Source organism: Canis lupus, chromosome 31, assembly GCF_011100685.1.
Source record: "Canis lupus familiaris isolate Mischka breed German Shepherd chromosome 31, alternate assembly UU_Cfam_GSD_1.0, whole genome shotgun sequence".
NCBI lineage: Eukaryota > Metazoa > Chordata > Mammalia > Carnivora > Canidae > Canis > Canis lupus.
Genome location: NC_049252.1, coordinates 1,102,669 through 1,117,785, shown reverse-complemented (window position 1 = coordinate 1,117,785; position 15,117 = coordinate 1,102,669). Strand labels below are relative to the sequence as shown.

The 15,117-nt window shown below is 33.6% G+C and overlaps 1 protein-coding gene across 1 annotated transcript in view; it reads left to right on the top strand.

Moving 5' to 3' along the window:
* Positions 1 to 13,468, top strand: part of CHMP2B (charged multivesicular body protein 2B) — a 28,341-nt gene extending 14,873 nt beyond the window's left edge. Inside the window, exons 3-6 of the mRNA XM_038581183.1 lie at positions 3,138 to 3,332; positions 7,447 to 7,549; positions 11,501 to 11,607; positions 11,805 to 13,468. Coding sequence (XP_038437111.1) covers positions 3,138 to 3,332; positions 7,447 to 7,549; positions 11,501 to 11,607; positions 11,805 to 11,915 — 516 coding nt within the window. The 3' untranslated portion in view covers positions 11,916 to 13,468. The remainder of the gene's footprint in view (positions 1 to 3,137; positions 3,333 to 7,446; positions 7,550 to 11,500; positions 11,608 to 11,804) is intronic.
* The last annotated feature ends 1,649 nt before the right edge of the window (positions 13,469 to 15,117 follow it).

Genomic DNA, 15,117 nt, shown 5'->3' with positions numbered 1-15,117 from the left:
CTTCCTTAATGCCCATCCCCCAGCTACCCCATTCCCCCACCCCCCTCTGCTCTAGCAGCCCGTTTGTTTCCTTTGATTAAGAGTCTCTTATGGTTTGTCTCCCTCTCTGATTTTATGTTGTTTTATTTTTTCTTCTCTTCCCCAATGATCCTCTGTTTTGTTTCTTGAATTCCATATATGAATGAGATCATGTAATGTCTTTGACCTATCCCTCCCTGATTCCCTCCTCCCCAGCAAACACTGATCTGTTGATGTAGATTAGTTCACATTTTCTAGACTTTATATAAATAGAATCATATAATATGAACTCTGTTTTTTTTTAACATGGCTTCCTTCACTCAACCCGGTTATTTTGAGATTAATTGATGTTATATAATCACTATTAGTTTTTAAAATTTACTTCATAGATGGATACTTAACAATTTATCTGTTAACCAGCTAGTGGACATTTGGGTTATTTCCAGGTTTGGGCTATTTTGAATAAAGTTGCTGTAAAGATGGAATTGAAGTCTTTGTATGAACATATGTTTTGGTTTCTCTTGGGTATACTCCTAGGAGTGAGATTGCTGGATCATAGGGTAAGTGTATGTTTAACTGTGTAAGAAACTGCTAGACAATTTTGCAAACTGGCTGTAATGTTTTCTCTTCCTGCCAGCTATATATGAAAGTAAAGTTGTTGCACATCCTGGCCAATAGTTAGTTGGAGTTGACAGTCTTTTTGTCATTCTGGTGGTGTATAGTGGGTTGTCATTTTAAATTGTATTTTGCTAATTGCTAATGATGTTCAGTGTCTTTTCATGTGCCTGTCTTTTAAGAGCTTTTGTTTTTTTTACATATTTCAAATACAAGTACGTTGTTAAATATACATTTTGCAAATGTTTTCTCCAGTTATTGGCCTTGTCTTTTAATTTCCTGATAGTGTTTTTTGTGAAACAGAAGATTTTTATTTTAATCAAGTGCAATATTCTTTTCTTCTATGAGTAGTACTTTTAGTGTCCCAAGAAATCTTTCCCTAACCGAAGGTCACTAATATTTTCTCTTAAGTTTTCTTCTAGAAGAATTACAGTTTTAATTCTTACATTTAGGACTGTGAACATATTGAATTGAGTTTTACTGTGTTAACCAGCTGAGGGTAGAGGTTCACTTTTGCATCTATTGAGATGCGGATTATGTAGTTTTTCTCCTTTGTTATGTAGTGAATTACATTTATTGAGTCACTAAAGTTGAATCAAGCTTTTGCTCCTGGGATAAGCCCCTTTGGTAATGACCTGTTTTTTTGAAATGTTTTTTTCTCAGTATGCTGGAATTTTGTTAAGAGTATTTGCACCCGTGTTGGTTGAAAGATACTGATTTGTATGTTTTCATGCAGTGTCTTTATTTGGCTTTGACATCTGAGTGAGGCTGACTTTAAAGTATAATTTGATATTTCTTACTCTTTCTTTACTGGAAGACTTTGTGTATTCTTCCTTTAAATGTTTGATAGGACTCATCAGTAAAGCTTTTGAGAGTGAACATCTGTCAAGTGATTTGTCCATGTCTACTAAATTTTAAAATGTAATGACCTATTATTCATAATATTCTCATATTATCCTTTAACATCTTTAGGATATGAAGTGATGCCCTCCTTTGCATTCCTAATCTTTGCAATTTGTGTGTTCTCTTTGTCTCCTTTATTCCCCTTATCTATCTAGCTGATGGCCTGTCAATTTGATCAATCTCTTGTTTAAAAAAACAGAGGGGTAGGGCTTTTGATTTCATTAATTTTCTATATTTTTTTCTTACTACACAGATTTCTTTCATTTGTTTGTTGTTTTTTTTTCCTTTGTATTTACTAAGTGTGCCACTTACTTTTCTTTTTTCTACCTTTTCAATTTCAAAGCTTTGAGATACCTTTTTTCTAATAAAAGCTTTAATGCGATAAATTTCCCTCTAGGAACTATTTTAATGGTAGCCCACACATTTTCATGTGTTGCATTTTCATTTTATTAAGTTCAAAATATTATCTTATTTCTCCTGAGATTTTTTTTCAACTGATGACTTATCTAGAACCATGTTGTTTAATTTCTGCTTATTTATGATATTCCTTTCTTTTCCTTACTGATTTTCAGTTTAATTTCATTGTGGTTAGGGAACCGCATGATTTGTATGATTTCAGTCCTCTTAAATTTACTGAGTCTTGTTTTCTGATGGAAAATATATTTGGTGATTTTCTTTTTTAGTATACACTTACAAAAAACAAGTATTCTGCTTTTAGTGATGAAGTTTTTATAAATGTTGGTTAGGTCAAGTTGATGATAGTATTTTTTGCAACTCTGTCTCATTGCAGATTCTCTGTCCACTTGTTCTAACAGTTATAGCAATGTCCTTCAGAGGGGAGTTGTTGATATTTCTCCTGCTAATTGTGTATTTGTTTCTCTTTCCAGTTCTGTCAGTTATGCTTCACATATTTTGAAGCACTGTTCTTAGGTACATGCTCATATAGGGTTGCTTTAACATCTTTATTGATTCCTTTATAATTATGAAATGCCCTTTTTTATTTCTGGTAATATTCCTTGTTCTCAAGCTTGTTTGTGTGTTTGATCTGCTGTTCATGTACCCACTCCTGATTTTCAGATTTTAGTAATTATATGGGATATATCTTCTATCCTTTTACTTAGCTGTGTTTTTGTAATTAAAATTTTCTTGATACAGAATATAGCACAGCTTATGTCCTTATCTAAAATGACAACCTGCTTTTACTGAGGTGGTAGGTGAACCTTCTCACTTAGCTTTAAACCTACCACTGTGCTCTTTTTGCTCCGTCCCACCAGCTCTCTCTTTTTTTTCTTTTTCCTACTGACTTTTGATTTGAGCTTTTTCATTTTCTTTTGGGCTATTTGTAAATATTGTTTTATATAAACTTTGCTTTGTATTTGTGGATGAAGGTACTAGTTCTGTCTTTCCCGTGTAAACATGTGGAATGAATTACCCTCTCAGATTACTCTTTATCTCTGTGACTTTATGACTGCCTCTTCCTCTCTTCATGATCAGGGGAAAAAAAAAAAGGTATATGATGTGTCTTTGATTTTCTTCTAAAATAAATCACTGGGGACTACCTATCAATGATTTTATTCTCTGCTTTTTATTTCCTTTCTTAGGAATTAGAAATTAAGAAAATGGCTAAGATTGGTAATAAAGAAGCTTGCAGAGTTTTAGCCAAGCAGCTTGTACATCTACGGAAACAGAAAACAAGAACTTTTGCTGTAAGTTCAAAAGTCACTTCTATGTCAACACAAACAAAAGTGATGAATTCCCAGATGAAGATGGCAGGAGCAATGTCTACTACAGCCAAAGTAAGTGGGGACCTTTATATCCATACATTTGTAATTTTATCTAAGACATTTAAATGTCAGTATTCAAATCAGATTTAAAAGTACCTCCTGATGTATATGTGGTACAGAATCTGTGAAATATTTGATAAAAGGAGTTATGATACTACATAATCCAAATAACTATGTCTAGATTTTTTAAGTATAGTTAACTTACATTATTATATTAGTTACAGTTGTGTATAGATTTTTTATTAATTTGTTATATTGTAAAATCTCTTGTTTCAGGACATTTTGATTGTCCCAAGGTCATGTGTAGCCTCTAAATTTTTTAAACTGACTTAAAATATTGTTTACTTTTTTCCCTTAAATTGTCAGAAGATTTTTGGTCTTAGTTCATTAAGCTATACGTTTTGATTACTTTTGAGTAATAGTTTGCTCTTGATTCATTTTCATGTGTCAGAGAGATACATGATTTCTGTCAGGAGGATTTATCAATTTTTATCAGGAACTTATGTTTAACTTCTGGCCTTTTTTTTTTTTTTTTTTAAAGATTTTGTTTATTCATTCATGACGGACTGAGAGAGAGAGAGGCAGACACAGGCAGAAAGAGAGGGAGAGAAGCAGGCTCCATGCAGGGAGCCTGACGTGGGACTTGATCCCAGGTCTCCAGGATCACACCCCAGGCCGAAGGTGGCGCCAAACCTCTGGGCCACCGGGGCTGCCCAACTTCTGGCCTTTATATAAAAAAATGTTTTTACTATAGAGTTTAAAGGACTCTGAGCTTTTTGTAGAGAGAGAGAGTGCGGTGGGGTGGAGGGTAGAGGGAATAGGAGAGAGAGAATCTTAAGTAGGCTCCATGCTCAGCACAGAGCCTGATGCAGGGCTTGACCTCATGACCCTGAGATCATGACCTCAGCCAAAATCAAGTTGGACAGTTAACTGGCTGAGCCATCCAGGCGCCCCTAAGCTTTTTCATTTTTAATAAATAATGGACCCCCTTGATATATATGAAGTACTCTAAAGACTAAGAAGATATTTTAGACAAAGGCCCTGCCCTCACAGATTTTATAGTTCATTTGGGGATGGGATGAGGTTAGGGAGCAGGGAGGTTAAGCTATATCTAACAGGGAAACTACCTACAATATTTATCAGTTTGCATTAAGTTTCAATGAACTGCACAAATCTTTAAATTGAATGATCTGAAAGACTTTGCAGAAGACCTAGGTCTTAAAAATACCACTAGGTATTAAATATAAAGAAGTAGGCATATGAAGACCAAAAGAAAAGAAAGCCACAGAGGAGAGAAAGTAGGAGGTTCATATTAGAAAAATGGTATGTACAGTTGATTCTCATTATTTGAAGTAGTTAATGTTCTGTAAAGTTCGCTGTACTGAATTAGAGAATATCAAACCATTGCTACTAGGGGAAATACAGGGTTCGTTCCTCTGAGCCTTTGGTCACAACGTTTTTGTCAACCAGCTTATACTTAACGTTTTATGTGTTTCTATTGAAAGACGCTGTAGTTAATAAATACTTTTGATTCATTAACATTGAACTTGTGCCTAATCAAAGCTGTTAACGTGTATTTTCTCCAGGAACACATCATAGTTTCATGCACTTAGGAACACTATACAACAGTTTGGTACTATGGTTGGGGCCATTTTAAATGGAAAAATCAACAAAGGGTACAAAAATGTGGCACTAAGTAGACCACAATAAGGCAGAGTGTCACCTTGTTCAACCTCAGCTAGAAATAAGCATGTTGGGTAACTCACATTTTTTTGCTGTTCTCTGTGTGTCTAGAGAGGAACACAAAAGTTCTGTGTATTGGTTTGAGGTTACAAATAAATTTTAGTGAGGAGGTAGATCCACAAACATGGAATCCAAAAATAATGAGGAGCAACTATAATTGTGTTTTAGGTTACAGAGCACATGAAAATAGAATTTATCCATCTTTGGTGCAGTAAGTATAGTGACACATTATGTTCTTTAAAAAAATAGAGGAAGTTTCAATACAAGTTTTGTTTTGTCAATTAACTAACTCTTGGTGGATCTTTTACAGATCCATTTTCTATTACACAGTTTACGGCAAAAACTTTTGTTTTCCTTTGTTCTTTTACAATTGGAGAGAACCAAACATCTAATTTGGGAAAAGATCATATGTGCTGATCACACACTTGAGATGGGTAACCTTTCAATTACAGTAAGGGGAAAACTGCTTATTTTGTAATTTTTTTTTTTTTTTTTTTTTTTTTTGCAGGCATTAGGCTAGGAAAAGGTACCAAATACGGTCCTGCCATATAGAAGTAATCGAATAGAGATATCTGAACTAGAATTTTCACTTATTTTTTTTTTAAGAAATGTATTAACTCAGCAAATATTTGTTTAAACTTTATAGGTAGGAAGTATAACAAATGATGGGGATAAAGTGGAAAGCAAAACTAGGCAAGGGTTTGAACTGTACAGTCTATTTCAGATTTTATTTATGTATTTGAGAGAGTGAGTGGGAAGAGGTACAGAAGAAGGACAAGGAGATTCTGTTCTGAGCTTGGAGTCCAACCCTGGGCTCAATCCCAGGGTCCTGATGAAATCATGACCTGACTTGAAATCAAGAGGTGGACACTCAACCAACTGAATCACCCTGGCACCTCCCTATGATCTGTTTCAAAAACAGCCTATTTGAGAAGTAGTTTAGTGTGGCAATTAGTAACATACATTCTGGACCAGATTACTTGAGTTTGAATCTTACTTCTATTCATTTAGCTTTGTGTCTTTTGGCAAGTTATTTGCCCTCTGTGCCTTCATTCTCCCATTTTTAATACAGGGAAAATGGGGGCAACTAGTACATAAAAGATGTATCAGGTTTAAATAAATGTCTTTTAACTTTAAACGTTATACACAAAGTGCTTTGAACAGTGTCTGGCACATAATTAAGACTATATTGGCAGTTACTACTTTATTATTGTTGTTAGTAGTATTAGGTACAGCAGTACTTTAGGTTGCAAGTGAAGTAAAATAATACACATCAGTAAATAGGGAATTTCATCTACAGTGAAATAGAATTTTAGAGGGTTATCTATTCTAATCAAGGATGTCAGGGACTACTTCCCTAGGAAAATAGTGAAATCTGTAGTGTTGATAGTAAAAACAAATGTAGAGGAGCTTTCCAAGTGTGAGACAGTATATGCATAGGTCCTATGGCAAGAGAGAATATGGTATATTTAAGGAAGTGAAAGATCTGTGTGGCTAGAGGGCAGTGGTACACAGTAAGACTAGCTTGTTAAGCAGAATTCAGTGGTGTTGGGTCTCATAGTGAATTATGGAATTTGGCTTTTAATGCTAAGAACAATGGAAAACCACTTCAGAGGTGTGTGGGCTGGAGAGGGATGGGGAAAATCCAGTGTTATACCAAGGTTATTTTGGCTGTAGCATTGTATAGATTGAGAAAAGACTGCTTAGTATCTTTGAAACTGATGTGTTTTTATATTGTATGGTGTCTTTTAATGCTTAACCTACTGAGCCACTTAGGCACCTATACTGAAAAATTTTATATATAATATGTATAAAATGTTTTGGCCATATTAGATAGCCTTAATCCCTTTTAATGAAATAACTTTTGAATATAAAATGTTAGAGAATTCTTGGCATATATTTTTTGTAAAACTTATGTAATGTTCATTTCTTGAAACTGTGGTTAAAAATTTGTTAATGGTTAAGTATGTATGCTGTGTATCCTCCTTTTTAATTTAGACCTCAAAAGCTTAATGAAAAATTTTGTAAAATTTAAATTGCAATTCTTTTCAATTTAGACATTACCTGCTTGCCACATAATAGGCAAATGTAGTTTTCTCACTTGAATAGCAATGGATTTTTTTTGTTGACAATGTTTTTTAATTACTTTTTTTTTTTGCCTACTGTTCATATGAGTTTTTTTCTCACCCTGTTCTTTATTGCATAAATGTTAAGCAGATGGTTTCATTTTTTTCTAGAATACTTAACAGTCTTATGTTTGATTATGGCAGGATGTATATCTTTAGAAAGCCTGTATCTAATTTGATATGTTCTCTTTGGAGTTATTTCATAGTAAAAATGTCACAATTATGTAGCCAACATGAATCTTTTCATCTATTTAAAGACAATGCAAGCAGTTAACAAGAAGATGGATCCACAGAAGACATTACAAACAATGCAGAATTTCCAGAAGGAAAACATGAAAATGGAAATGACTGAAGAAATGAGTAAGTTTAATAACTTGTAATGAAATTTACGGTTTTTTCACCTTTGAATCAGCCAGGTTTATTTACTAGCAACCTCATATTCTAATCCATAAAAGCACAAATGTTGAAAAAAGCAATGATACAGCACCCATCTGAATGGATGTCTGTATTATAAACTCCAGTGTATTTTTATGTTGGCAAAGTATGAGGCTCAAATCCTATCAAGCTTTACTGAAAGGAAAAATATAAAATAAGATATGCCATATTTCTTTGCTATATTGGCCTCAGCAGTTCTTTGTCATTGATAAGTGGACCAAAAACAACTTGTGAATACGATAACTTCCTGGTATGAATTTGGCAGTTTCAGAGTTGTGTTGATTCTTTCATACTAGAGATCTCTATTTTTATTGGAGGTAGACATAATGGAACTCCTTTCTTCTTATTTTTTCCTTTTCCTTCCCAGAGGTATTTAATATTTAGTTTTCTTCTTTTTGACTATAAGTGCATTTGTAGGAGAATACAAAGGAACAAAGTTTATTTTAAAAATCTATTATTATACCCCCAGATATAGTTACTGTTAGTGTTATATGCTTCTTTCCTATATTTTCCCATATCTTTTAGTAGTTAAATCATATTACATGTGCAATTTTGAACCTTATCCTGCTTTTAAAAATCATAAGAGTATGATATACGCATGTACTCAGAACCTTAAATCTTCTTTGAAGTCTTTTTTTAAATAGCAGTAATATTGCATAACATCAGTAGTAAATAACCTCAATCTTAATTTATTAAACCATGCTTACATTGGTTAGTAAGATTGTTTTAAAATTTATAGTGTATTAGGTAATCCTTTGATAAATTTTTCTGTATTATTTTTGTCTAAATTTCTTAAATCTTTTTAAGAATATTTATTAAACTTTTTAAAGGCTTTTGGTTCATACTGCCAAATTCTTCCCAGAAAGACTATACCAATCTTTATTTTGCCACTAATCAGTAAGACACCCTTTACAGAGTCCTGGTCAACACTGAATTGTTATGTAACATATTGTTATGTTATGGTATTTCAAAACTGACATCATTATTTTACTAAGTTATTTTCTAATTGTTTTGCAACTATATAGAGAGATATGCTAGTTTAGCTCTGCTTAGCTGCCAGAATTTTAATTTAATGGCATTTAGTGTGTAAAATAGTATCTATTTTTGTTTTGTTTTGTTTAAAGATTTTATTTATTCATTCATGAGAGACAGAGAGGAGGGAGGCAGAGGGAGAAGCAGGCTCCCCATAGGGAGCCTGATGCAGGACTCCATCCCAGGACCCCTGGATCACAACCTGACCCAAAGGCAGATGATCAACCACTGAGCCACCCAGCTGCCCCTATAAAATAGTATCTAATTACATTACCAAGATTACTAAACTCAACACTGTTCAAGTATTCAATTTCAGAATATATGTTTTCCTTTTAGGAGTTAATGAAATTGTATGTGTATCTTTGATAGTTCAAAAATTCTGTAGCTTTGATTGTGAATCTTTGAAAAATACAACTTTTTGAAACATCATTAGTGAATTTTTAATGACTGTGAGAAATGTCATTTATATAATGATCATAGTATCTAACATGTTTTTGTGATTTCCAGTGATGGCACAGGTGTAAACATATCTTAGAGGAATTAACTTTTCCATTAAGCTATAACAAAGAGAATCAATAAGCTCATACACTCATATCTATCATAGTTCTCATTTGTATTTTAGTACTTTGCAAATGGGTCTGAAAGAATAGTAATTGTCGGTGATTACTCATATCTTCTGTGACCTAGTAAAGTACATTAACATTAGTATTTTCATCCAAAGGTAAATCCAAGATTTGAATGGATATATATTTTTCCAGTTGAAGAACTTGTTCATGTTCAAATTTTGGAAACAGGATCTTTGAGAAGTCTGTATTATTCATGCATGTGCACACAAACACACACACATTTTATTTATATATATGTATTAGTTATTTTATATATGTAAATATATATATGGTTAATTTTGTTACAGTTTTTCTGAAAGCATTCTTTGTTAGGCCCTGATTACACCTCTCTGTTCTTTCTCATCTGTCTCTCTCATTTTTTTTTTGCGACTGCTTCTTCATTGAGTCCCTTATAGACTTTGTTTTTTGTTTTTGTTTTTTTTTTTTAATTTTTTTATTTATTTATGATAGTCACACAGAGAGAGAGAGAGAAGAGAGGCAGAGACACAGGCAGAGGGAGAAGCAGGCTCCATGCACCGGGAGCCCAACGTGGGATTCGATCCCGGGTCTCCAGGATCGCGCCCTGGGCCAAAGGCAGGCGCCAAACCGCTGCGCCACCCAGGGATCCCCCTTATAGACTTTGACTTAGACTTCCCACCCCCATTATTACTTCACTAGCATCAGAGTATTACAACTGCTAAATTATTTTTCAGAAACTTATCTCTGAAGATGCCAATGAGATTCCTTTAGTTACTTCTTGCGGACTACAAAATAAAGTCCCTAGATGTAAATCAAAAACAGTTTTCAAGTCAGGCCCCTTTATTTTGCCAGTGAGCATACCAAGGCTCAGAGAGGTAAAATGACTTTCTCCAACAAAAGTTGAATATGTACTGAATGGAAGAATTGAGACTCTACTTGAAGGCGTAACATTTGTTTTATTTTTTCAGAGATGATATTCTATATTTTTGTCTCAACTTAACTCGTGCTTTCCAAATGCTATTTATGCTATTGAGCTAACACAAAAAATCAATTGTCATATCATGCTCATACCAACCAGAGATCTTAACCAGTATCAAGGTTTATTAATAATATTAAGGATACAAGCAATAAGGATGTACATGTGAAACAGGGAGAGGACTGGAGCATCCCAAATGATTTCCTAGATCTTTTTTCTTAGACTTATAAGCTCTTTGACCCAGATAATAGATACTAAAGGTAAATTAAGGTAAATATTAAATATGATTATTTAATGAAAAAGGTATATCTATTTGCCTTAAATAATAACACAATGGAAGAACTTAATCTTCCTTTAGTGTATCCCTGTTGTCTTCTACCAATTCTTTGCTCATTCTCTTCCCTTGATCTGTTTGGTCAAAACCTATGCATCCTTCAAGGACCACCTCACATTTACTTCCTCCTACTTGGGTGTAATCTCTTCCCTCTGTATGATCATTTACCTTTCTTATTTACCGTAATCTGGTTATTAATGTCTTCTGTACTTAAATGTAAACTACCTGAAGTCTTCATTTTTCTCCATCTATCCATTAATTGTATTTGTACGACATGCTAGGCACTTTGCTTTAGAAGTAAACAAGACATAATCCTAATGTGGTACCACCTTCTGTACAAAAGCCTTGCCATAAATATTTTGGAAAGGGAAGGGAGGAAGAGAGGGATATAGCAGTAATAATTTTGCGAGGTTAAATTGGATGTCCTTCTTAGACAAGTTTAATAGAATATGGAACCTCGGACTTTGTTAGAATAGTCTACCTATATGTTGAATGTAAATTTAAGTTGAAAATTAACTAAGAAGAGTAAACTGTCTCCCTATTACTTACAGGATATTTGATTCTTGCATATTATTCCATTGTCAGATTTAATAGCTGCTATCTAACTCACTGAATACAGTTTGTGGAATCGTATTTAAATACTGTAAGCCTTTTGCTGTGAACTTTTTTGTTGTTCATTAAAGACACATTTTTAAAAATCAGGGTAGACTAGTTTTATTAGAGGATAATTTGCATGGCAATGAAAATCACTCCAGACTTAGTAATTTAGAAATGTGTAAGTGAACTTCACTCACATTTGAAAATGACTTGTAGTTTGTTGGTTCTCGTAAGTTTGCCCTTGAGTAACATTTAAATGTATACACAGATTTGGGCCACCTTCTAAAAATGTTAATCTAACCTGAAATCTGTTTGAAAGTAATTGTAATTTTATTTCTGCCTTTGCCCACAAGTCAATGACACACTGGATGACATCTTTGATGGCTCTGATGATGAAGAAGAAAGCCAAGATATTGTGAATCAAGTTCTTGATGAGATAGGAATTGAAATCTCTGGAAAGGTATGAATAGACCCTTCTTTTTTTTTTTTTTTTTTTTTTTTCTTTTTTGGTTAGAAATCATTTCTACCACTTTGGTCACTGAGGTTAGTCTTTATTCTTAGATCTATGTTTTTATATCTGTTGGAATGGTGTGTCCATTTGTGTCCTTTTCCAAATGTTTGATAATGCACATTTTTTTTCCTTTTCCTTTAATGTAGATGGCCAAAGCTCCATCAGCTGCCCGAAGCTTACCATCTGCCTCTACTTCAAAGGCTACAATCTCCGATGAAGAGATTGAACGGCAACTCAAAGCTTTAGGAGTAGACTAGTGAGAAAAACCATAATATTTTACTTACTTATGGTTATTTAGTATAAACCAGGCACAGTGCAGATTCCTTTTACAAAACACATCTATTTGCAAAAATGAAGACCATCAGCAAACAGTTGTTTCCTAACCCATAGCTATTTTGAGTCTTTTACCAAAGAATGACAAGGATGCAAAAATGGGAACAGTTTGGATTTTAATTAGAACTATTTAGGAGTGATGATGTGTAAAAAGTTGACTTCTTTTCTGCATGGCATAGAGAAATTATATTCATTATTTACTGTTTATGTTCTGTGTTTTTACACTGAAAAAAATCTCATTAAATGCCACTTAGCACCAACTAAAGAGACTTGTAAAAATATTAAAAATATATCATTAATTCTGTATCTGTTGCTTGTCCTTTGTAAAAGTGATATGTGTTATCACCTTAGGCAGTTCAGCTGCCAAATTATTTTTAAATGATCCAAAAGAAGAGTGCTATTTAAACATCTATCTTAAAAACTGTCATGAGCTTTTCTTTTCTTTTTTTTTTCCTTTGGGAGAACATTCTAGTTGGTAAGTTTATTACCTTTAAAAATGTACTTGGCACCTGCCTTAAACAGCACAAACCTATTGTACAAATCTTTAAATTATTTTAACTGACAGAAAAGCATTACATTTTAAACCAAAATTAAGGCCTCTTAGAAAAATTATCCTGGTTTTCTTTTGTAAGGCTTGTAAAAGTGAATTGAATGAAATATAATTAGCAAAAATGGACACTGAATTAATAACATTTTATAGTAATAAGACTGTATTTTGGTCTTCCAAGAACTGAGAAAATATTTCCATATGAGGTATAATTTAATCTGTGTTTAATTTTGATCTTCAGTAATGTAAATATTGAACCCTGTAAATGGAAGCCTTCCTTCTTAGTTTAACACTACTATGACAATACTTGACCTAAATTTTAAAATAAAAACTAACATTTTTTTTCTTTGTAAATAAACTACAACTTTGTCAGAAATTACTGCCTAAATGTGTATTAATGTATTAGCAGTATTTCTTAAGGTGAAGTTGCTACGGTATTTAATGTATGTATAGGAAGTGAGAAAAAATGAAATGGCAGATTAGTCAGAGATAGAATTTAGGATTAGGTTAGTTTTAAAAAGTTACATCATAATACATGAGTTCTAGCATATGTCAACATAAAAACCATGCAGGAGATCAGATAGGTATAACCAGCTTCCGATGATGGACACATTCGTTCTGATATCGACAACATAAATGCATGTTAGGACTAGCATACACGTGGCACGTATAGCATACACCTACGTATTCCTGAGCCACCATACGATGAAAGATGAGGTTGCACTGTCGATAGCATTAAACAGTTTCCTCATCATTGATAAGTCATAACATGTTCCTGGATTACAGAATGTTAACCCAGAACTTGTGTTGATTCTTGGATGTACATGATGATGCCAATTAACTTTATTTACTTTCTTGTTTACATGTGGGGGCTTTTGTTTTTAAAAATTATTTTGTTAGAAAAATTCCAATAAAGATTTATTGCTGTTATGCTTTTTTTCCGTATATTTTATTTTTGGCTTCTGCTAAAGTACCTGGTAATTTTTCAAAAGAATGATTTTTATTATTTTCCTGGAAAGAAAATTAGTTAGCTGCTCCTTATATTTTAACAAATGTCTTTTCTAAGAATTAGCTGTTGATACAGGACTGATGTTTGTGAATGGAGTAAGTCTAAGAATTGATGGTTCACATGAATTTGGTCTGATGATTCCTTTTCTAGAACTTCCAGGGGATAAACATTTTTAAATATTTTGATACAATTAAGTCTTAGTGATTTATTTTCGATTAGAAATGGATACTACAGAAGGCTTTGGGACCTAAAGGAGAGAGTAGAGCTCTTCTGATGTGGCTATATTTGTAAAATGCTCTTGTGGCAATTATCACAATCCTTATAAATTTATGTTATACTGCCCTTTACTAAAAATAAAACTTTTCAACCCCTAAGATTAGAAAATAAGGATTCTTATACATTAAGTTTATGAAAATATAGTTGGCCCATTAACACTGTGGGTGTTAGGGGCACGGAACCCATGCAGTTATGAAGCCACATACAACTTTTGACTTTCCTAAAAACTTAACTACCTATAGCCTACTGTTGACCAGAAGCCTTACCAAAAACATAACAAGTCAATTAACACATATTTCATGTTATCTGTATTATATATTGTGTTGTACAATAAAGTAAGTTAAAGGAAAGAAAATGTTAAAATCATAAGAGGAAATACACTTATGGTACTGTACATTGAAAAAATCTGTATATAAGTGGACCACCTGCAAAGTTTAAACCCATGTATTCAGTGGTCAACTGCATTAACTTTTTTTTTTTTTTTTTGCCTTCTCTTTTTTTGGCAAAAAGATTATTACTTCAGTAACTATATTTAAACAAGAGGTTGCCAATAGAGAGTGGAAGAGCATAGCAATGTCTGTGACCCAGGATGGATGTAACCCAATGTCACATTCTATTACTGGATGTAAAGGCTGGGTGGAGGACATTTCAGGAAATCAGAGAAGCAGAACGTGGTATGAAAATGTCAGGACTGACGATAATAACAGCTAGTCTCAGAAAACATAAAATGACCATCTGTCAGATGACTGTGTTACATAGACTACCTTTGGTGCTCCAAGAGGAGTACCAAGCTATACCAGGCCCAGTGGGAAGGGGCTTGACACTGTGACCCTGTAAGACCAGAGGGAATCTGGCAACCAAGCTTGGGCTTTATTTTATTCTACCTGCACAGGGATGTATATTTCCTTTTGTGTGTGTTTGAGTGCCTTTAGGAGAAAAGTGCTCTCCCCTCAGCCACAAGTATATTCCTTACTAGCCCAGTAGCCCCACTTACATCCTGATCCCTGTGGGCCTCATTTAAATATGTGCTCCTATTTTAGATATTCCCATGTTAAAACAGAGTGTGTCCAGAGATCTATGATGACTTTCTTCTTTGATGCCATTATTCTGCAGGAATAGGTTTTTGAAGCTGCAGAAAAGCTGATCAACTTTCTAATTTCCTCTCTGTAGAAATTGAATCCCATTAAGACCATTCTTCTAAACTTAGTTCAAGAGTCAATTGGATTGAATTCACCTTAGAGGAAGCCTGGGGATTGTGAAGTCTGATTGAAGACCCTCTCATTGTTGGAACACC